Source organism: Hemitrygon akajei, chromosome 29 (assembly GCF_048418815.1).
Source record: "Hemitrygon akajei chromosome 29, sHemAka1.3, whole genome shotgun sequence".
Lineage (NCBI taxonomy): Eukaryota > Metazoa > Chordata > Chondrichthyes > Myliobatiformes > Dasyatidae > Hemitrygon > Hemitrygon akajei.
The window spans coordinates 20974817-20997067 of NC_133152.1; the positions used below are offsets into that span (position 1 = coordinate 20974817).

General features: G+C 46.6%; 1 protein-coding gene across 2 annotated transcripts in view; it reads left to right on the forward strand.

Annotated features, from left to right (window-relative positions):
- LOC140718272 (forkhead-associated domain-containing protein 1-like) overlaps window positions 1-22251 on the forward strand; it is a 141106-nt gene that overhangs the window by 81365 nt on the left and 37490 nt on the right. For both annotated transcript variants that reach the window (XM_073031790.1, XM_073031788.1), the window contains exons 24-25: window positions 16027-16171; window positions 21839-21972. In XM_073031790.1, the coding sequence (XP_072887891.1) occupies window positions 16027-16171; window positions 21839-21972 (279 nt within the window). The remainder of the gene's footprint in view (window positions 1-16026; window positions 16172-21838; window positions 21973-22251) is intronic.

The following is a 22251-nucleotide window of genomic DNA, read 5'->3' on the forward strand; positions in this document are numbered from 1 at the left end:
GCCATTGCTCTGTACGAGGATCTAAACTAGTGCCAGATGCCCCAAGGTCTGAAACCAAAATAGAAAAACTCTGATACTGCCTGGGTCAGATGCCAGGGGAGTCCCATGCTCAGCTTCCTGTGAACTCTGGAATTGGCAGACAAAGGTTAAGTGGGGAAATGATTCTTACTACAGCCACAGGCTCCAGAGCGCATATCCCAGGAAAGTCGGCATCCTGTATCAATGTCGTGAGGCAGATAATGTTCCCTTCAAGGTTCCAATTTCAAAGTAAATTTATTATCGAATTACTAATGTCGCTATATACTACCCTGAGATTCATTTTCTTGTGGGCATTCACAGTAAGTACTAAGAAACACAACAGAAACATTGAAAACCGCACACAAGATGGACAAACCACCAATGTGCAAAAGACAACAACCTGTCCAAGTACAAAAAAAAGCATAAAAATAATAATAAACAAATAAGCGATGAATGTCGAGAACAGGAGATGATGAGTCCTTCAAAGTGAGTGCATAAGTTGTGGGAACAGTTCAGTGTTGGGCTGGGTGAAGTTATTCCTTCTGGTTCAAGAGTGCAATGGGTGAGGGGTAATAACTGTTCCTGAACCTGCTGGAGTGGATTCTGAGGCTCCTGTAGTTCCTTCCTGATGGCAACAATGAGAAGGGTTCTTGATGATGGATGCTGCCTTCCTGCATCAGTGCTTCTTGTCTATGTGCTCAACGGTGCAGAAAGCTTTTCTCGTGATGGGATGGGCTGTGTCCACTCCTTTTTGTAGGCTTTTCCATTCAAGGCCATTGGAGTTTACATATTAGGCCATGACGCAACCAGTCAGTATACTCCTCACTGCGCATCTATAGAAGTTTATCAAAGTTTTAGATGGCATGCCAAATCTTCTAAGAAGGTAGGGGCACTGCTGTGTTTTCTTTGTAATGGCAGTTATGTGCTCAACTGAGGACAGATCCTCTAAAATGATAATGCTGAAATTCCTGACCCTCTCCACCTCTGATCTCCTGATGAGGATTGGCTTGTGAACCTCCAGTTACCTTCTCCTGGGGTCAATAACCAACTCTTTGGCTTTGCTGACATTGAGTGAGAGACTGTTGTGGCACCAGTCGGCCAGATTTTCAACCTCCCTCCTATATGCCGATTCATCGCCGCCTTAGATTCGGCCAACACCACCAGCGTCATCATCAAACTTAAATATGGCATCGGAGCTATGGTTAGCCACACAGTCATAAGTATAAAGTGACTAGAGCAGGGGTTTAAGTACATAGCCTTGTGGGGCACCTGTACCAATGGAGACTGTGGTGGAGATGTTGTTGCCAATCTGAACCGACTATGTTCTGCATGTGAGGAAATCGAGGATCCAGTTGCACAAGGAGGTATTGAAGCCGAGATCTTGGAGCTTAGATACGGGAAGTTTATTAAATACTCAGTCATGGGTAAATATAGAAAAAACTGCAGAAAACCCAGGACAAATTGCTAAATATAAATAGATCAAAGTAATTATAGAAGTCAAAAATTGTTATTATTTGTTATTTCTTTCAATGTCTGTTGATGAACCTTTGCGTGATCTTCATCTAAAATTCTGTTCCATGTCCTCCTTGCAAGAAGGGAGGTTTTCATCTCTTGTTCTTTTCTCCTGCTTGCTTGGATGCCCCCTAACTCCTAAATGCTTCCTCCCTGGTGCGGGGGTTATCAAATGCAAGTTGTGCGTCAAATTGCTTTGTAACACAGACACCCTGTGGAACTGCACCACTGCGTGTGTGAGTGCATGTGTGTTGTACCATTACTAAATATAAACCAGCAGCAGGATAACGTCCCAGCTTTCTGTTAAAACAGTGATTACCATCTACTGGTGCTGGGTCAACGCACGTTCACTGGATGGCTTCCCTGACCATGACTGTCAGCTCAACGGGAGCTGCTCTAAGATTGGATGTAATTTGGTTGTTTGCCCTCCCATTACCCCTCTCCCCCATTGAAATAACAACTGCGCCTGAAATACATACAACTGAGACCTCGTTATAGCAACAGGAAGAGGCATTTATCTGGAGCAAAGTTGATCTGCATCTTTTCACCATTATACTTCATTTTAACCCTTTATGGAGCAAGCTGGAGATTTCCACCATTCAGTTTGTGAAGATGTATTCTCTGATGTCGCCCGTCATTCAGTCCAGTTCTAATTTGGAAGTTCCTGACCTTTGCTCTCTGCTGAGCCGGCTTATTTCAGGCAGGAGAACAGCAGCCATGATGTTAGTGAACGGTGGAGCAGGCACAGAGGGCTAATGATCACCTGCTCTTGTCCTTTCACATAATGTTTTCTCCCTACACTTCAGAGGCCCAAGTCCGACACGGCACAGGCTAGATGCAGAGTAACTAACTTCCTGCACTAACTATGCACGTTCAAAAATAGCACAAGGTGGATACAGAGTCCGGGTGGCGGGGTGGAGATACATCTCTACCAAAGGAGGTGTAAGGCACCCCTTCCCTCCGCTAGCCTGCAGGTCACCCTTGGGCACCTGCTTACCCCTCTGATCAGGGTCACGTGAAGCCGTGGGAACAGATAGTGGACGATCGTATGAGCAGCTGGTGCGTATCACAAGCCCTGATGGTGCGACCACTGATGCCAGGCAGACAGAGTCTGAAGAGAGTTGATAATGACTGGATCACCCATCTTGTAAAAAACACTGCCCAGAAGAAGATGGCGGCAAGCTACTTCAGCAGGAAAATTTGCCAAGAATGGTCACGAAAAGACCATGATCGCCCACGTCATACGACAAGGCACATAACGAAGGAACGAGATACAGTGTAATGTTCCCTCTGCAAAGCCCAGCTAGTGCTCTGAGGTCGGGTATGGCATGCTTGGTGCAGGGTAGAAGTCCTTGTGTTCTACCATGACCGTTTCCCTCAGCCTAGAAAGCTGGTACACACTGTCGGAGTGTGACATTCTTCCAATCACACTCACTGCAGGGGTCTAACTGAGGTTTGCAGCCGGAGGTGATTTTGTACCAATGGATTCTGTAAGTACTGGATCGAGCCTCTCCCGGTCATTTTTTATGCCTGATGTGTAAGAAGAGCAATAGGAAAAGGAGCAGATACTTTAATTCAGTTCCAGGAATGGATAATAATCAAGCAACAATGAAAGCAAAGAAGAATCCCAACATATTTTCCCCTCAGGCAGCTCTTGATGGGCAAGTCAATTTCTGTAAAGGTTTAAAAAAGACGTCAGAAAGAACGAGCATGGCTTGGTTGGATGATTTCCTGCTGTTGCAGTGATGATAATGTCCAGACTGGTGCGTACCGGAGAGCAGACCTGCATTTTAATAGCTTTTCAATCAGGAGCCACGTTAGAAGGAAGAAGTTTTTCCTTACAGACATGGTGACCTCTTCTCTCATCGCTGAACGTTAGCACGATGCAAGGGGGTCGCCCAGAGCCCCTTGTAGAGTCTCGGGCGAGCATTTCAGGTGCTGGAACGTGTAGGCAAAAAGCAGTCCTGGGGTCACTCAGCAGCTGCTGCAGCATCGATGATCGTCTGTTACTCACTCCACAGACGCCAGCTTCAGCTGCTGAGTGCTTCCGGTATCACAGGTCTTCATCCCTGGCTTTGTCTTCGGCGTGGCCAAGAGGTCACTGTGTCCTCCGATCTCTCTGCCAGTCTCTTCCTCCTGATCTGCTGCTGGTTCAGTCGTACTAACCATTCTGGGTTGAAAGTGGAGACAGTGGGCACGTGACCTATTATACTGTGTTGTTATGACCTTGCTCAGTTAAGGCGATGCTGCAGCGGTGTCAGGATTGCTTGTCATGCCCTAATGGTTTCAGAAATGTGTTGTCAGGGCAAGATCCCAGATGAACTTATTTGTGGCAATATTTTGCTTTATGTGCTCTCGACCTCCTACACCTCAGTTACCTTCCACTAGCTTGCTTTGTTCTGTCAGAATCTGGGCGGTCTGCCCTCATACCTATAATTCTACATACCCTCGCAGCATCCGTTGTCAAACTTCCTTGCAATCTCTCTGCTCGTTAAGCAGCCAGCTACATCACCACCAAAAAGACGAGGAAAGAGACTGTATTTCAGAATCGGGTTTAGTAACACTGGCATATGTCGTGAAGTTCGTTGCTCTTCGCCGGCAGTACGTTGCAATGCATAATATTGAAAGACCACAAATTACGATAAGAAATGTATATAAGAATTTGTGCAGAAAAGAGAGCAATAAAAATAGTGGGGTAGTGTACCTGGGCTCATAGTCCTCTCAGAAATCTGATGAGGCTGAGGCCAAATTTGGAGTATTGTGTACAGTTCTGGTCACCGAATTATAGGAAAGATGTCAACAAAATAGAGAGAGTACAGAGGAGATTTACTAGAATGTTACCTGGGTTTCAGCACCTAAGTTACAGAGCAAGGTTGAACAAGTTAGGTCTTTATTCTTTGGAGCATAGAAGGTTAAGGGGGGACTTGATAGAGGTATTTAAAATTATGAGGGGGATAGATAGAGTTGACGTGGATCGGCTTTTTCCATTGAGAGTAGGGGAGATTCAAACAGGAGGACATGAGTTGAGAGTTAGGGGGAAAAAGTTTAGGGGTAACACGAGAGGGAATTTCTTCACTCAGAGAGTGTTAGCTGTGTGGAACGAGCTTCCAAAAGAAGTGGTAGAGGCAGGTTCGATATTGTCATTTAAAGTAAAATTGGATAGGTATAACGGACAGGAAGGGAATGGAGGGTTATGGGCTGAGTGCAGGTCGGTGGGACTAGGTGAGAGTAAGCATTTGGCACGGACTAGAAGGGCCAAGATGGCCTGTTTCCATGCTGTAATTGTTATATGGTTCTATGGTTAAGAAGCTGTTCTTAAACCATTGAGCGTGTGTGTCTTCAGACTCCTGTACCCCCTTCCTCTGTGGTAGCAATGAGAAGGGAGCATGTCCTGGGTGATGGGGGTCCTTAATGATGGATGCCGCCTTTTTGAGGGTATCGCCTTTTGAAGGTGCCCTCGATGCTGGGGAAGTTTGTGCCCCTCAGCAGCTGATGGAGTTTACAAGTTTCTGCAGCCTTTTCCAATCCTGTGCAGTGACCCTCCGTACCGGATAGATTGCTCTCCACAGTACAGCTGTAGCAATTTGCAATTGTCTTCGCTGCCATACAAATTCTCCTCAAGCTCCCAATGAATTATAGTCGCTTTCATGCCTTCCTTGTAGCTGCACCAATATGTTGAGCCCGGTCTAGTTCTTCAGAGATGTTGACAGTCAGGAACTTAAAACTGCTCACCCTTTCCACTGCTGATCCCTTGATTAGGACGGCTGTGTGTTCCTTCGACTTCCCTTTCCTAAAGTCCACAACCAATTCCTTTGTCTTACTGGTGCTGAGTGCAAGGTTTTCCGATGTGACACCACTCACCAACTGATCTATCTCACTCCTGTACGCCTCCTCGTCACCATCTGAAATTCTGCCAACAATAGTTGTGTCGTTGGCAAATATATAGACGACGTTTGAGCTGTGCCTGGCCACACAGATGTGTGTGTGTAGGGAGAGTAGAACAGTGGGCTAAGCCGGTATCCCTGATGTACGCTGGCGCTGCTTGGCAGAGAGAGGGAGATGTTATTTCCGATCCACACTGACTGTGGTCTCCTGATGAGGAAGTTAAGGATGCGGTTGCAGAGGGAGATACAGCGGCCCAGGTTTTGGAGCTTGTTAGTTAGTACTGAGGGTATGATGCTGTTGAACATTGAGCTGTAATCAATAAACAACAGCCTGACGTAGGTATTGCTATTGTCCAGGTGATACAAGGTTGACTGGAGGGCCAGTGAGATCGCATCCACTGTAGTAGGCAAATTACTGCAGGTTCAGGTCCTAAGATGTAGATTTAAGGTGTACAAGATGACAAGGGGCACAGATCAAGACTTTTTTTCTCAGGGCAGGAAATGATTAGCACAAGGGGAGATGATTTTAAGGTGATTTCAGGAAAGTATGGGGGGGGGGGGGGGTTGTCAGAAGTAAGTTCTTCACACAGAGAGTGGTGGATACATGGAACACACTACCAGGGGTGGGGGTTGAGGCAGATACATTAGGGGCATTTAAAAAACTCTTAGCTAGGCACATGGATAATAGAAAAACAGAGGGCTATGTAGGAAGGAAGAGTTGACCTTAAAGTAGGTTAAAAGGTTGGTATATCTTCATGGTCCAAAGGATCTGTACTGTTCTATGTTCTGTCCAATGCCTTTTACATCAACATGATACTCTAAAGGCACTTCCGGGCCAGCTTAAGTTCTGATTGCTGTTTGTGGGATCTCTTTGCACTCAAAATACCTACTATCTGTGCCTCAATAGTATTGTCACTTTGTGTTGGAGGCTCCCTAATACGTTTCTGAGCCCAGATGGGTTGTGTTGTGCTGGATGTTATCTCTCCAGGCTTGGCCTTGCTCTTTCACTTTCAGCCTCCCTCTCACATTCTGGTTCATATTTCACCCTGACGGTTGGTAAACTCTCTCTAATTAGTTCTCTCTGATAGAATCAGAACTGAGCAAATTGAAAAATCAGTTTGAAACGCTAACAGGTGAACATTTTGGAAGATTGCTCTGACCCCTGTGGTGTGGGTGAACGCGCAGCTTTCATGCTGCTGAATGTCTTGAACACTCTCATCTGCGTTTCCTTGCCTCTTGCCTTTCTCCCTAATCTCCCAAGTCCCCTAACACTGCAGTAGCGCTGAGCTGCTTACATATTGGCTGTTTACACGTGACAGTCTGCAAATCTCTGCGTGTTCACTGGGTAAGTCGAAGACCGGTGTCTGCAGGCCGGAGCCTGTGTCCGCTGGAGACCTGTCCTGGGCTTGAAGGACTGTGTATGTCTGGGTGGGAGGATAAAACAACGCTTGTCTTTTACTCCTATTGCTTGTTGTGTTCTGCATTATTCTGCCGAGCAGTGAAGGTTCTGGTGAAGGGTCTCGACCTGAAACGCCGACTGTTTGCTCTCTTCCATAGATGCTGCCTGGCCTGCTGAGTTCCTCCACCATTTTGTGTGTGATACTGTGTTGCTGCTGTAAAGGGGTTGTCCTCAGCACACTCTGGAGTGTGTTGGCTGTTCATGCCAATGACACATGTCACTCTATGTTTCCATACACACGTGACAAGTAAACTTCAAGCTTGAACCCTGAGTTGTCATCACCTTCGTATGCAGATATTACACATTCCGAAATTCCCGAAGATCACCAGGCTCCTACCTCTTTCTTCAAAAACAAGAGGAAGTCTGCAAACGTTGGAAATCCAAGCGACGCACACAAAATGCTGGAGAAACTCAGCAGGCCAGGCAGCTTCTACGGAAAAGAATACAGTCAACGTTTCGAGCCAAGACCCTTAGGCAGGACTGGAGGGAAAAAAAAAGATGAGGAGTAGATTTAAAAGGTGGGGGGAGGAGAGAGAGAAACACAAGGTGATTGGTGAAATAGGCCACACTCAGGTTTGAGGAGCAACACCTTATATTCCGTCTGGATAGCCCCCAACCTGATGGCATGAACATCGATTCTCGGATTTCTGGTGATGCCCCTCCCCTTCTGCATTCCCCATCCCCTTTTCCCTCTCTCATCTTATCTCCTTGCCGGCCCATCACCTCCCTCTGGTGTTCCTACCTCCGCCACCTTTTCTTTCTTCCAAGGCTTTCTGTCCTCTCCTATCAGATTCCCCCTTCTCCAGCCCTGTATCTCTTTCACCAATCAACTTCCCAGCTCTTCACTTCATCCCTCCCCCTCCCGCTTTCACTTATCACCTTGATGCACCATCAATAACTCACGCCGAGACTTAGGAAGTGAGATATCGGCTTTTATTGACTGAAGGACAACACTACATCCTGGGGAAAATGAGGGAGAGCAGCAGGCCACAGTCGCCTTTATACAGGGGTCTGTGGGAGGAGCCACAGGGGTAGTCAGCAGGGTCTTGGGAGGAGCCACAGGAGCAGTCAGACAGGTATATCTAGTTCACCACACACCTTGTGTTTATCTTTCCCTTCTTCCCCCCCCCCCACCTTTTAAATCTACTCCTCATCTTTCTTTCTCCAGCCCTGCCAAAGGGTCTTGGCACCAAACATCGACTGTACTTTCACTTCCATAGATGCTGTCTGGCCCGCTGAGTACCCCCAGCATTTTGTGTGTGCATTACCTCTTTCTTCAGCCTTTTTAGTAACTTGTTTTAGAACTGCTCCTCCTTGCATTGGGATTATTCACTATACAAATACAGATTGTGCTCAGGCTCCGTGGAAGTGGCCTGCATGGCTCAGCACCAGTCGCGAAGAAGGGACGAAACTGGGAAAAGTCAGGGGACGATAAGAGCAAACTCAGCTGGTTTGATCCACGGAGCAGCTCGAGCTGTTTGATTCATCACGTTGCCTGCTGAGCCGCTGGCAGGCGCTCCATCACGGAAATGGAAATGCCACCTCATGATATGTGACAGCGCGAGGGGAGGAAAGGGCCTGCTGTGATGAGCAAATTAATAACCTTCTGCAGAAGGCCGTCTGCTCGGCAGCGGCCGGGATGGAGTTGGGCCGTCTGCATGGATCGGTGTTCAGTAGAATTCAGAGAGGACTGGAGGACACAGCCCTCTCCATCCTGGATTAATGCAGACTGCGGGTTGGGGGGCATACTCCTGACAAACTGTTTACAAGCCGTGGCTGCACTCTGAATGGAGAGGCGGAGAACCGCCCTTCAGTGTCCTGGACCCTGGTGCTACCCTGACAGATAATTCACTGGTTCAAGGGTCTGCTGGAGTCTTTAATTATACGGAAAAGGAAATTGCCTCTCTCGAACCAGATATTATCAGACAGGAAAAGGTTTTTTTTTCTCCTTCGCAGTTAGATTTTAGCCTTGTGGTTTAAGATTCACGCTGCACTGTTCTGCTCGTTATTTCATCCTCCTCGCTTTTAGTGGCCTTCCTCCCTCCTCTCTTCAGCCTTTTGTAAGCTGTTTCACGATCTCACTAATTGCGAGACTTTTCTCTCTTCCTCCCTTTTCAATTCGTAATCCGCAGTACAAAAGCGCTGGCAAATCGAGCTTCACAAAGGCCAGGGGAGCTGCTGTTCGAGCAGATAATGGTCCCTGGAGCATGCAAGACGTGCTGAGAGTGCATTATTATTACCCGGGGTGCTGCAGCGAGTTCTGTGTGCCGAGGAAAAGCTCACAGCTCCACTAACCCTACATGTTGCAGTGAAATCATTGGCCTCTGAATACCAGAAACTAGTTTCAATCAGAGTCTGTAATTGATCTACACTTATAAATTAATTTTTGAAGTTTGTTTCTTTCTCATTGCTCCCTGGGGTTCAGTTTCACTTTCACCCTTCACCAACCTATCCAAATGCTGGCTACCTGTCCATCCACCGTACCACATTCTCTTTAAGCAGTTCAGCCCACTGGATGTGTGGCTCAGTGGATTTCTGTGTGAATGGCATTGAGCGTAAGAGTCAGGAAATCGGGTTGAAGCTATATTACACTCTGGTTAAGCCGGATCCAGCATCTCTCATGCAATTCTGGCTGCCCCCATTGTAGAAAGAATGCGCAAGCTTTGGAAATGGCTGCAGGACGAGGTTCACCGAGGTGCTGCCTGGATTAGAGGTATGAATCGTAAGGAAAGGTTGGACAAACTTGGGTTGTTTTCTCTGGCCGGGGGGCGGGGAGATCTGACAGAAGCTTACAAACTTGTGAAAGGTATAGGTGGGATAGACAGGATCGTTTTCCCAGGGTAGGAATGTCAAATTCACGCGCTTAAGGTGAGAGGCGGTGTGGTGAACTACATATACCTGTCTGGACACACGCCCCCCCCACCCGCTGACTGCTCCTGTGGCTCCTCCCACAGACCCCTGTATAAAGGTGATTGGAGGCACTGCTCCTCCCTCAGTCTCCAGGATGTTGTGTGGTGGGCTCTTGCTGCTGACGGTGCTTTCTTCCAGCCAATAAAAGCCTATCTCTCACCTCACGTCTCCAAGAGTTATTGATGGTGCATCAGGCGGAAAGTTGAAAGGGAATAGGTTCTTTACACGGAGAGTGGTGGGTGCCTGCAACGGGCTTTCAGGGACAGTGGAGGAAGCTATTTGACAGTGGGGTTTCAGAGGTATGTGAACACTCGGGGGATGGAGGGTGTAGTTGTAGATCACGTGCAGGATCTAGTTGTATTTAGCATCCTGTCTGGCACAAACATTCTAGGCCTAGGGACAGTTCTATGCTCTAGGAGTGTTGGCCAGCTGTTTGAATTGAGATGAATCCTTATTTTCATGTGTACTTGCATATATAAGCATAGGTTTCTACATCACAGGAAGAGACCTGTTCAGCCCATTGTCTCTGTGCTGGTGTTTATGTTAGCCACAAGCCTTTTCAAAAGGTGTTGTGATGAAGAGCTTCTTTTCTACCAACCTTGTCAGAGGTAGCTGGTAAGCTCTTTTGCTCTGTGATTCTTTTAAACTCCGGTGAGGCTTGCTTTTCTCACAAGTTCCAGCAAAACTGTCCCAGAGGCAGCGTTACTGAAACGTCCGGGATCTACAGAATTTAACTTTTAAATAACTGAGGCTGGCCGAGCCAGCACAGAGCAAGGATTGAAACCAAGACACTCGGCTGTACTGAACGGGTTGGGCAGAATCTGTAGAGAGCGAAGCAGCGACAGCATTTCACGTCGATGACCTCCACCTCATGACGGGGCAAGTTGACCAGCTATGGACCTGAAATCCCAGAAGTCTCCAGTGATGCTGCCAGAGCTGCTGAGAGTTTCCATTGTCTGTCAAGTCAGGTTTTAGAACCTGGAGTATTTTGCTTCTGCTGAATTTCATCTCGTCACACACCTCTGCTGCAGGCAGTATCGTATATACATTTTAAAGTTCAGTCATTGTTGTGGTATTGATTCTGTTTTCTTAATTTCAGCTGTTATTTATCAAACTCAGTGGCTTTTCACTTTGGCCAACTGCTGAGGAGCATGAGTCATTCCACCGAACTCATGTCATCTGATAGTTTTATTTCCCACCAACATCTCCTCCCGTTCTGTTCCATTCTCCTGCTGATAGTTCTCAAACTTTTCTTTAAAGGCATCTCCTCTAATAGCGTTAACCATTCCATGAGGTCACGAGTTCCACATTCTACTAGAAGAGGTGTTTGTATAATAACCTGAGTATTCCCTGAAATCCTGAGGGAATCATGGAAAACTCCAGACTCTCTGTCCTGAATCCTTTGGCTTGCTGCACTCCCTGAATAAAAATCTCACCCCACCTTCCCATTGTGTCCTGCAGATATCACTACTAATTCCAGTTCCAACTGGTTATGTGTAGTGGACTTTGGAAGTTTATAGATATTATCTTAACAAGTAATGAGTTTATCAACACAAGCTTTTACTTACTTAGTGATACCGCGCAGAATAGACCCTTACGGTCCTTCAAGCCGTGTTGTCTAGCAATCCCCTGATTTAACCCTGGCCTAATCACAGGACAATTTGCAATGACCAATTAACCTTCCAACTGGTACATCTTTGGACTGTGGGAGGAAACCGGAGCAAACCCACACAGTCACGGGGCGAACGTACAAACTCCTTACAGACTGTGACAGGAATTGAGCCCAGGTCGTCTGTTCTGTACAGCGTTGTGCTAACCACTATGCTACTGCGCTGTCCCTGTTTACGAAGCTGGTTCCCCACTCACTGCTGTGCGTGCAACAGCTTCCTTTACAGTTCTGGTGTCATGATTAAGCACTGGAAAGTAATATTCACTTCATTACTTGTACAGAAATGATGAACTTTATCACAGGAACAGCAGGGGCAGGAAGTCATATTCATTGTTCACATGTAAGTTGTGTCCATCTTATTGGCTTTCCATAGCCTCCTGAGCAGTTCTTACAGAAACTTTATGTGGGTGTTTGTGGTGAATGCTGCAATTAATCTTTGCTGGCCCTGGCAGCTCCATTTCTGTAAGCTTACAGAAATTAGTTTGGGGCAGTGAGTTGTAATAGATCTCCTGGCACAGTTGGAGGCAGAAAGGTTTTGTATTGTCTTTCGTGAGTCACCCTTTGCCAGCATGATATAGCCAAGTGCTTCAGTATGTTGCTTAGGAATTGGAACATATCACAGGCTACTTTGTGAGACACCTGATTCAATAAAAGAATGAAGATGGAAGATTGAGGTATCTAAGGTTTACACAAAGTCTGTAATTTTCCTTTTCAGTTCTTCATGCTGATGCACAGAAGAGCATCGGGGTACATGTGATGCTGCCTATCAGTGTGTGCTGGAGGAGCTCAGCTGGCCAGGCAGCATCTGTGGAAAAGAGTACAGTCGACGTTTCAGGCCGAGACCCTTCATCAGTCCTGCTGACGACTGTACTCTTCTCCATAGACGCTGCCTGGCCCGTTGAGTTCCTCCAGCATTTTGTGTGTGTTGCTTGGATTTCCAGCGTCTGCAGATTTCCTCTTGTCTGCTTGTATTTATTTATTTAGTTAGTTAGTTAGTGATACTGTGTGGAATTGGGCCCTTCCAGCCCTCACTATTCCAGCAATGCCAGACAACCCTGATTTTAACCCGAACCTAATCCAGGGACAATTTAATGGCCCATTAGCCTACCCAGTACATCTTTGGACTGTGGGAGGAAACTGGAGCTGCTGGGGAAATGCCACGTATTCCATGGGGAAGAAACTGGAGCTGCTGGGGAAATGCCACGTATTCCATGGGGAGGAAGCTGGAGCTGCTGGGGAAATGCCACGTATTCCATGGGGAGGAAACTGGAGCTGCTGGGGAAATGCCACGTATTCCATGGGGAGGAAACTGGAGCTGCTGGGGAAATGCCACGTATTCCATGGGGAGGAAACTGGAGCTGCTGGGGAAATGCCACGTATTCCATGGGGAGGACGTACAGACTCCGTATGGATGACAATCAGAATTGAACTCCAGTCTCCGACACCCAAGCTTTGATAACATCGCGCTAACCGCTATGTCATACCGTGGTGTCGTACTGGGTCAGAAAAAAACGCTACTTGTGTAGCGCTCTACTCATTGCCAGTCCTGAGATTGGTATCCATGCGCACATGGCCGGCATCCACAATGCATCTGGGACCTGCTCTGCATTCTTTAATGGGACCTAGCAAGTCTGGAAATCCACCACAAGCAGATCCTCAGCTGGAGAAGCTATTTTAAAACTGTATGGCTTTAATTTAGAATTAAATTTCAATTCTCTTAACCTTGTAACTTTAATTAGCAGTGTTAAAAAAGTGATAGCTTTAGCCTCCCAGGTAATTATGAGAGCTGTATGCAATCAGATCAATAGACCAATCTCCCAGCTAGAACCAGTTAACTGAAGTTAAATCGGGGCAATGGATGCTGCTGTTTTCCACCATGAATGTGACTCCCAAAGTCTGTGCTGAAACCCCAGTGCCGGGGTAAGGATATTTTCTCAAGCTAGCGAGGAACACAGTGAGGATGAAGAGACGTGGTCAGTAATGTAGATTCTGCTGAAAGAATACGAGCAACCTTAACAAGCAAACCACAGGAGAGATTTCAACTAGTTTTCTTTAAATTAGCGTAGAGTTAATAAGATCAGACAATTAAGTGTGTGACTGGAAGTCTGTGTGGGAGGAGTGGATTTCAGTTTATGGAATACCAGTACTGGCGAAACAGGAGCTATCGTCATTCGATTCTGGCTTCAGTGGAGTTAGGCTGTCCGACACCTAACACGTGGTAGGGGCATGGGGAGTGGTGTGGAATCATTTAAGTTAATAAGAAAGCTCAGAGTGAAGGTGCAGTGTAAACAAATGGGAAGCGATATCCCGACTCTGTCAGGCAGTTACAGAGTTCACAAACATCACAGCTTTCGTCCAGTCAAGGTCAGAGCAGGGAAAAGTGACAGAAAGAACGAGGTTTATTATCACCGGCATGTGTTGTGAAATTTGTTAACTTAGCAGCTGTAGTTCAATGCAATCCATAATATAGAAGAGAGAGAGAGAAAAAAACTTCTTGTATACATATAATGAATAGATTAAAAATCACGCAAAAACATAAATAATATATACGTTAAAAAAGTGAGGTGGTGTTCATGGGTTCAATGTCCATTTAGGAATCGGATGGCAGAGGGGAAGAAGCTGTTCCTGAATCGCTGAGTGTGTGCCTTCAGGCTTCTGTACCTCCTACCTGATGTTAACAGTGAGGGAAGGACATGTGCTGGATGCTGGACGTCCTTAATCGTGGACGCTGCCTTCCTGAGACACCGCTCCCTGCAGATGTCCTGGGTACTTTGTAGGCTAGTGCCCAAGATGGAGCTGATTAACTTTACAACCCTCTGCAGCTTCTTTCGGTCCTGTGCAGTACCTCCCACCCCCCCCCCCCCCCCATACCAGACAGAACGGAAGGCTCTTTATCTGAATGCAAATAGCAATCATAATGAGACAGGCAAATTAATCAAACCAATAGGATAAGTAGGCATGATCTGAAAAGCATCACAAAGATATAATTGCAAATTGGCCAAGATTAGAATTTGAATATTCCAGGATGTTTAATCTAGAAGAAATGTACACAATGGAAGAAGAGCAGGAGAGCCCTGGTGGTAAATAATGAGATAAAGACATTAAAGGAGAAGGGTCTTGGCTCCTAAAATCTCTTTGGATGGAGCTAAGAAAGAGCAAAGAGCAAAACACCTTGGTGGGAGATTGCATATATTCCCTGAGCAGTAATGTGAGGCACTGCATAAGGCAGGGAATTAAACATTGGAATGAAAGACTTGCAATAATTACGGGGAACTTTCATCTACATAGAGACTGCACAAAGCAAGCTAGCAGGAATAGTAGGGTGGATGAATTTCTTGAAAGTATGTTCAAGAACAGGCTATTTTAAGTCTAGCATTGGGTAATGAGAAAGGGTTAGTAGATGATGTGGTAGTTAAGAAGGTTTTGGGTAGTGGATCGCAAGTGAGCCGTGGAGTTATATTTCCCTCAGAACCAGGTATCATCATCTTAAAGCAAAGAGTCAGGCCTTCAGATCAGAGATGAGAGGAAATGTCTTCACCCAGAGGGCAGTGAATCTTTGAAATTTAATATCCTAGGGAACTGTAGAAGTGCAGTGTCAGTGTGCATTCAACACATTTTAGGCCTTGAAGGAATCACAGATGATGGATTGGTGGGTGAAACTGGTGTAGAAGTTAAAGGATCAGCTTTGACCTTTGTGAACGGTGAAACAGGCCTGAGTGGCCTACTCCTGTTTCTATGATGTTCTCAATCGTCTCATTCATAACTAGCCACCTTGTCTCCACACGTCCATCCTAGACCTCATGTCCAGCAATTTATTTGTAGTCGTTATTGATCTCTGACACTTCCCCTAGCCGATCACTCACCTCTGTCTTCCACCGCCTGGCCTACGCAGCCCCTGCCTAGGACTTTCTTGATTCCCTTCACTTGCTGCTCTACTGCAGATCAGAGGATGGGAAGTCCATTGATCGTGCAAGGCCATTTCACCATTGACCTTACCTGTGAGCGAGTTTCCTGGCCAGTGAAAGGATTGCTGGTCTGCCATGAGCACCTCCCTTTAAAGTTGCGAAGGATGGAGTTCTTCTGCAAGTTATGTTGTGCCAATGGAAGCTTGTTTCAAGTCTGTTTTCCCAGTGGAAGTTCTGTGTCTGCAAATCAGTTACAATGATCTGATCTACTCCTCCCTGCACCAAAATCATATATTAACCATTCAGTCTTTAGCACAAATTACCCTCAAATGTGAAATGAATCAAAGGTGAAGGGTCAAGAAAAGTTAAATAAAAATTTAAAAAAAAACTTTAGATCTGGAAATCTGAAAGGAAAGTAAAAATTCTGAAGAACAAATAGCAGGTCAGGCAGCATCTCTGCAAATATGCAGGGTCTCTGACCGGAAAGATTAATGCATTCGCTTTTTCCGTAGCTGAGGTCTGATCTGCTGAGTGCTTCTAGTAAAAACTGAAATCCTGCTGTCAAATGGTGTACTCTGAACTCTTATTCCTTTCCCTGGTGTTTCCGCCAGGATTTCTCACAGTTCAGAATGCAAAACACGTTGTTGATCTCTCAGTTCAAATATCTAGTTGCAGGATAAGGTGAACTCTGACCTTGCAATGGTCGCTGCACAGTGCAGAGGTGACCGCCATGAGGAGGTTATTCAACGGCAGCGTGAAGCCCTGGCTGAGTTGCGAACCAGGATGAGGGCTCTGGAACAAGCACACACTCCAAGTAAGTCTCTGTCAGCTTTCACAGAAGCCTGCTCACTCAACAAGTCCGCTGGAAGTAGCGCCCAGATTCACAGCAGCGGCCAGTTGTGGCAAGCCCAGAGTCTCAGCTTGTTGCCCAGTCACAGCGTAGCCATTCCCTCTTCTCCCAGTGAGCTCGGATCACTAAACAAGAGAAAATCTGCAGATGCTGGAAGTCCAAGCAACACACACGAAATGCTGGAGGAATTCAGCAGGCCAGGCAGCATCTAAGGAAAAGAGTGAACAGTCGATGTTTTGGGCCGAGACCCTTCATCAGGACTCTCGAAACGTCGACTGTTTATTCTTCTCTATAGATGCTGCCTGGCCTGCTGAGTTCCTCGTGCATTTTGTGTGTGGCACTTGGATCCGTCGTTATTTGCCTGGTTAAAGGCAAGTCTGTTCCCAGACTTATCCTGTCTGTTTTCCCAGGACACCCAACTACCAGGGCCATCGAATTTTGCATAATTTTTTTGTTAAAACGTATTGCATTTATTACCTGTCTATAATTGCTCTTGGGGAAGCAACTCCTTGAAGCTTCTGGTGAAAGTATGCTCATGGTGAGGTCAGATAGGGATTTCCAAAGACTAAACCCACCAGTGAAGGAATGGCCAAACGTTTACAAGTGAGTAACTTGGGGGCAACCTTTGGGGGGTGTTGGTGTTTCCATGTTCCTGGTGCCCTTGACCTTCAGAGGTAGAAGCTTGTTCTCAGCCTGAACTCAATGCCACAGCTATAAGCGTTCACCACAGGCAGAGTCCTTCACCCTCAGGTGTCCCAGAGCTGATGAAGAACGGAGTGAAGAAAGTCTTGTGATTAAGGTGACCCGACAAACACTTTGGGACTTGCACAGCGTGTGACAGACCCGCGTTCCACGCCAACCATGACCCGCTCTGTCCGTAGCAGTCAAGAGCTCCACGTGTTGAGCAAACGTGAATCCACTGCTCACCTCAGCAAGGCTCCAGGTTCATTAATGCCATCACTTGGGATACCTGGCCTTCCCCACCCCCCTTTCTGGGCCCAATGATGACGAAAAATCTGAATACCAGCAAGATTTGTCTGCAACGTGACATCCAGGACCCAGCGCCTCAGGGGAGAGAGAAATTAGAAGGAAACTGAACTCATTATATTTATTCTGTATCTAATTCATTTTGTACCTGTCCCGAGATTGTTTGGTAACTGTACATCACAGAAGCAAGTTTAAATTGCATAATCTCACTGTGGAGCTTTGCATTGACTCCTCCCTCACTCTGGAAGTGGAAGGAAAAGACATTTCTCTGTTTCCCTTTGTCGTGCCTTCAGTGGTTCAGATCACAGCCGACACTCCAGCTCGAGCAGCCTGCTACTCTTCACCCCCACCCTTTCAAACAAGGTCTTGACACCTGACTCTGTTTCATTTCTCCGAGCCGCTGGATGATTTACCCGATCTCTGGGGCCTGTCAGTGCTGCTCTTGTGATAATAAACAGGCCATCATTCAGCAAAGACCACATCGATCCAATCGGCTTTACCTGCAGCCACTTACTACGATCTCACAGCAAATCTCAGCTGATGCCTGCCCTTTCTGCCTCTGGTTGTAACTTCTCTCCCTCTTTGGGGGAGCTGCTACTCCCACGGGCCCCTCTGTCCATTTCTCATCCTCCTCATCCAAAGCCAATTGCTGGTCTACGATCCCATAAATCTCTGCCACCCCCCTGCACATAAAAGTGGGCCTTGTCCTTGTGTGAGCCTGGAGCACAGCGGTGAGTAAGAGTTCTGTATCTGGGAGTCAGAGTCGCTAAGCTGTTTTTTCCAAAATTACGACTGAAAACCCCACCCAACGATTTCATCCCTCCCCCCACATCCAACCCACTGCCCCTAAGGGCTCCGGAGATCCACGTTCAATCTGGTGCTGTCTATGTGGAGTTTGCAGGTTCTCCTTGTGGCTGGATATGGCTCCTCACACATTCCAAAATTAAAATACCACACAGTAAATGACCTCTAATGTGTGGGTGAGTGGTATTTACTAGTTGAATGTGTTAATCTGGAGTGGCAGTTTGAAGTAACAAAGCTCTGAAACCTGGGCCAGTGCTCTCCACAAGGACTCTGTACGTTCTCCCCATGACCACATAGGTTTCCTCTGGGTGTTCCAGTTTCCTCCCACATTCCAAGGGGTTAGTAAGTTGTGGGCATGCACCAGCACATCCTCAGATTGTGATGGTCATTGATGCAAATGGCACATAGAAGGATGAGAGGGGATCTGATTGAAACATATAAGATTATTAAGGGATTGGACAAGCTAGAGGCAGGAAACATGTTCCCGATGTTGGGGGAGTCCAGAACCAGAGGCCACAGTTTAAGAATAAGGGGTAGGCCATTTAGAACGGAGTTCAGGAAAAACTTTTTCATGCAGAGAGTTGTGGATCTATGAAATGCTCTGCCTCAGAAGGCAGTGGAGGCCAATTCTCTGGATGCTTTCAAGAAAGATTTAGATAGAGCTCTTAAGATAGCGGAGTCAAGGGATATGGGGAGAGGGCAGGAACGGGGTACTGATTGTGAATGATCAGCCATGATCACAGTGAATGGTGGTGCTGGCTTGAAGGGCCGAATGGCTTACTCCTGCACCTATTGTCTATTTCCCTGTACGCTTTGATATTTCAATCTACATCTGACACTTAAAGCCAATCTTTAGATCTATAGCCTTTGAACGGCAGAATCTAGTGGAGACTCAGTGGGCATGCGGAAAAAATATAATGCGGGGGTAACGCAAAAATGGGTGCTTGATGTTTGGTGCGGACTCACTGAGCGGAAGAGCCTACTCCTGATGGTTGAATATACCTACTCCATGGTCAGATCTTTCACCATGGAAGTGCTTTTGGCTATCACAGGGTGGTAAAGAAGACAAATGGCATGCTTGCATCTATGAGTCGAGGAGCTGAGGTTCAAGAGCCAGGAAGTTATGCCACAGCTTTTTAAAACAGTGGTTAGGCCGCATCTGGAGAATTGCATTCAGTTCTGGTCATCCCATCACAAGAAGGACGAGGGGGCTTTGAAGACGGTGCAGAAGAGATATACCAGGATGAAGGGTCTTGGCCCGAAACGTTGATTGTTTGATAGATGGATAGATAGATACTTTATTCATCCCCATGGGGAAATTCAACATTTTTTCCAATGTCCCATACACTTGTTTTAGCAAAACTAATTACATAAATTACTCAGTAAAAATATGATATGCATCTAAATCACTCTCTCATTTCCATAGACGCTGCCTGACAGGCTGCGATCCCTCAGCATTTTGTGCGTGTTGCTACACCGGGGCGCTGCCTGGCTTAGAGGGCTTGTGCTTTAAGGAGAGGTTGGACAAACTTTCGGCTGTTCTCTCAAGAGCACCAGTGGCTGAGGAGAGATCTGATTAAAGGTTACGAGAGGTGCAGATAGAGTAGGCAGGCAGTATCTATGAAAAAGTTCAAACGCCTTACAGCAGCGGGCATGCATTTAAGAAGAGAGGGGAGAGGTTCAAAGATTTGTGGGACAAGTTGTTTACACAGCGGGCGGTATGTGCCTTGAATGCACTATCAGGCGTGGTCAGGGAGCCAGAGGCTCTTGGGCACGTTATTTGCGGAGAATGGAGGGTCGTGGACATTATGTAGGCAAAAGGGATTAGTTTAGTTTGGCAATTAATTAATAGTTTAATTGGTTCAGCATCACAACGTGGCCAGAGCGTCTGTCTGTTATCCTTGCTGAGTTTAGCCATGGACCAGCGGTCTTCTCCTTCATGCAGTGATGAGTCATCACATTGAACCCTTCCTCCGTTGAGTCCATGCCTCAGCTAACCTGCTGAGTTTTCTATTTTTAATTTAAGCATTAAGGACTGTCCTGGAAGGGAATAGGGAAGTGCCACGTTGAAGAGGCTCAGGGAGGAAAATCCAGATATTAGGGTCTTAGCAGCTGAAGGTATTGAGAAAAATAGAGAATAATGAAGCAATTAAATTCACTTCATTCTTCCCTTAAGACACAGAAGGAGGCCATTGGGTCCACCGAGTCTATGCCAGCTCTCAGAATAATCCATCAGTCCCACTCCCCCACTTATCTTCCTATCATTTATATTCCCTTTAATGCCAGCTACACTAGAGGCAATGAACTACCAGCCCACAGGTGCTTTGACGAAGGCAGAAACCAAAGCACTGAGAGGCGGTCAACGAGGCCGCAGGGAGAATGTGCTAACTCCACAAAACAGCATCGGAGGACAGAATTTCTTTTCCTCATTTCTTCCATTTTTTTTTAGGAAACCTCTTTAGCACCTCATTTAACTCCCCACAGTTGACAGAAGGTGGTGGTGAGATGCCTTCTCAAAATAAGTGGACTTTGGTCTCTGACTGAATATAAGAGAGGCAGGTGATATATACTAGGATGGACAGAGACACCTAGACCCATTGAAAGGACAGACTGTCATCCATACCGTAACCTAACCATTCTACTGCACTTCCAAGCTTGAGTGATTTTCCTTACTCTATTGTCAGTGATCTCGGTTTGACCCAGAGCTCGGCTTGGGTGACCTGTTCCCATCAGTCACACTGCCCCGTAACTTGCTGATCTACACTGGCTTCTGATTAAGCGACGTGCTCTTTTAAAGTTGTTGCATTGGGAGGACTTAAAAGCCAATACAGCAATTTAAGAAGAGTTCGTCGGAAACCAGCGTAGATCAGTGTGACTGATGGGAGCAGGTCACCCAAGCCGAGTGATGAAGGGACGATCACTCAGACTCTGAGGTTTATTGGAATGATGATGGTCTGTCCTCTCAATAGGTCTAGGTAAGTCCATGTCTCCGTCCATCTTAGTATTTATCCCCTGCCTCTCTTACATTCACTCAGAGACCAAAATCCATTTATTTTACTTTAAATCGTACGTCCATCTTCCTCTAGTCCCCACTTCGACCTTTTACCTCTTCTCACCTGTTGTTCCCATCCCCCCCACCCCCAGGTCCGCTGCTCCTTCGCTTCCTCCTGTGGCCCACTCTCCTCTCCGATCAGATCCCTTCTTCTCCAGCCCTTGACCTTTCCCACCCACCTGGCTTCACCTGTCTCCTTCCAGCTCGCCTCCCCTCTTCCTCCCACCTTTTTATCCTGGCATCTTCCCCCCCCCCCTTTCTTCTCAGTCCTAAAGAAGGGTTTCAGCCAGAAAGGTCAACTGTTTATTCCTTTCCACAGATGCTACCAGACCTGCTGAGTTCCTCCAGCACTGTGTGTGTGTGTTGCTCTGTAATATTAACATTGGAATCAAAGCTATGATTTCTCTCTCTCTCTTTGATTCTGCATGTATCTCTCGAATTTTCTGCTGGTTTCTATTACTCTAGCCCCTGTCTTGCTCCCACCGTATTCTTTCTCTCATCCTCTTATTTTCCAAACACGTCCGTTTTAAAGGACAGTTTTTGGTTTGCATTCCAGCTTCCCTTCTCTGCTTGGAAGCACTTGATTTGAAAGATTTTTTAAAAATCTTGCTCCTGCACACCAGCCGTGAGATTGCTTGAGATCTGGACCTGAAATGCAGGAGTTGAGGTGGAAGGAGTCGGGGGGGGGGGGGGGGGGGGGGGGGTGGTGGGGGGTGGTGTTGAAAATAAGCTGTGGTCGTCTCCTTTTGGATCTCATTTGCTAATATCTTATCCTGTGGTGCCGACAGGAACCAGCCAGGAAGAAGCCTTACAGAACTTGATGACTCTGAAGAAGGAGCTGGCTGCCTTGCAGGCCCAGCGAACGCTGAGCAATGACGAATCCCCTGGCAGCTCCTTGCAAAGGAACGATGAAGCTCAAATGGTAATGCTTGCAAATGTTTGCAGTTTACTGCGTTGATTGATTGCTTCTGAGCTCCGTGGTGTGCCGGGCTCTTCGTTCAGAGACCCCATTAATTTCACATCATAACTACAGTCATTTACTTAAGTAGCAGATTTTTCTAACGGATATGTTAAATTGCAGCTGCTTTGCAAAGGGGGATTTACACCATCGTGTGACTCAGTGAATTCCAGCAGTGTAGAAACATAATCGGCTTCTGCTTTGGATAGCATTTCAACCACATCTTGTTCTGAAATGAGATCC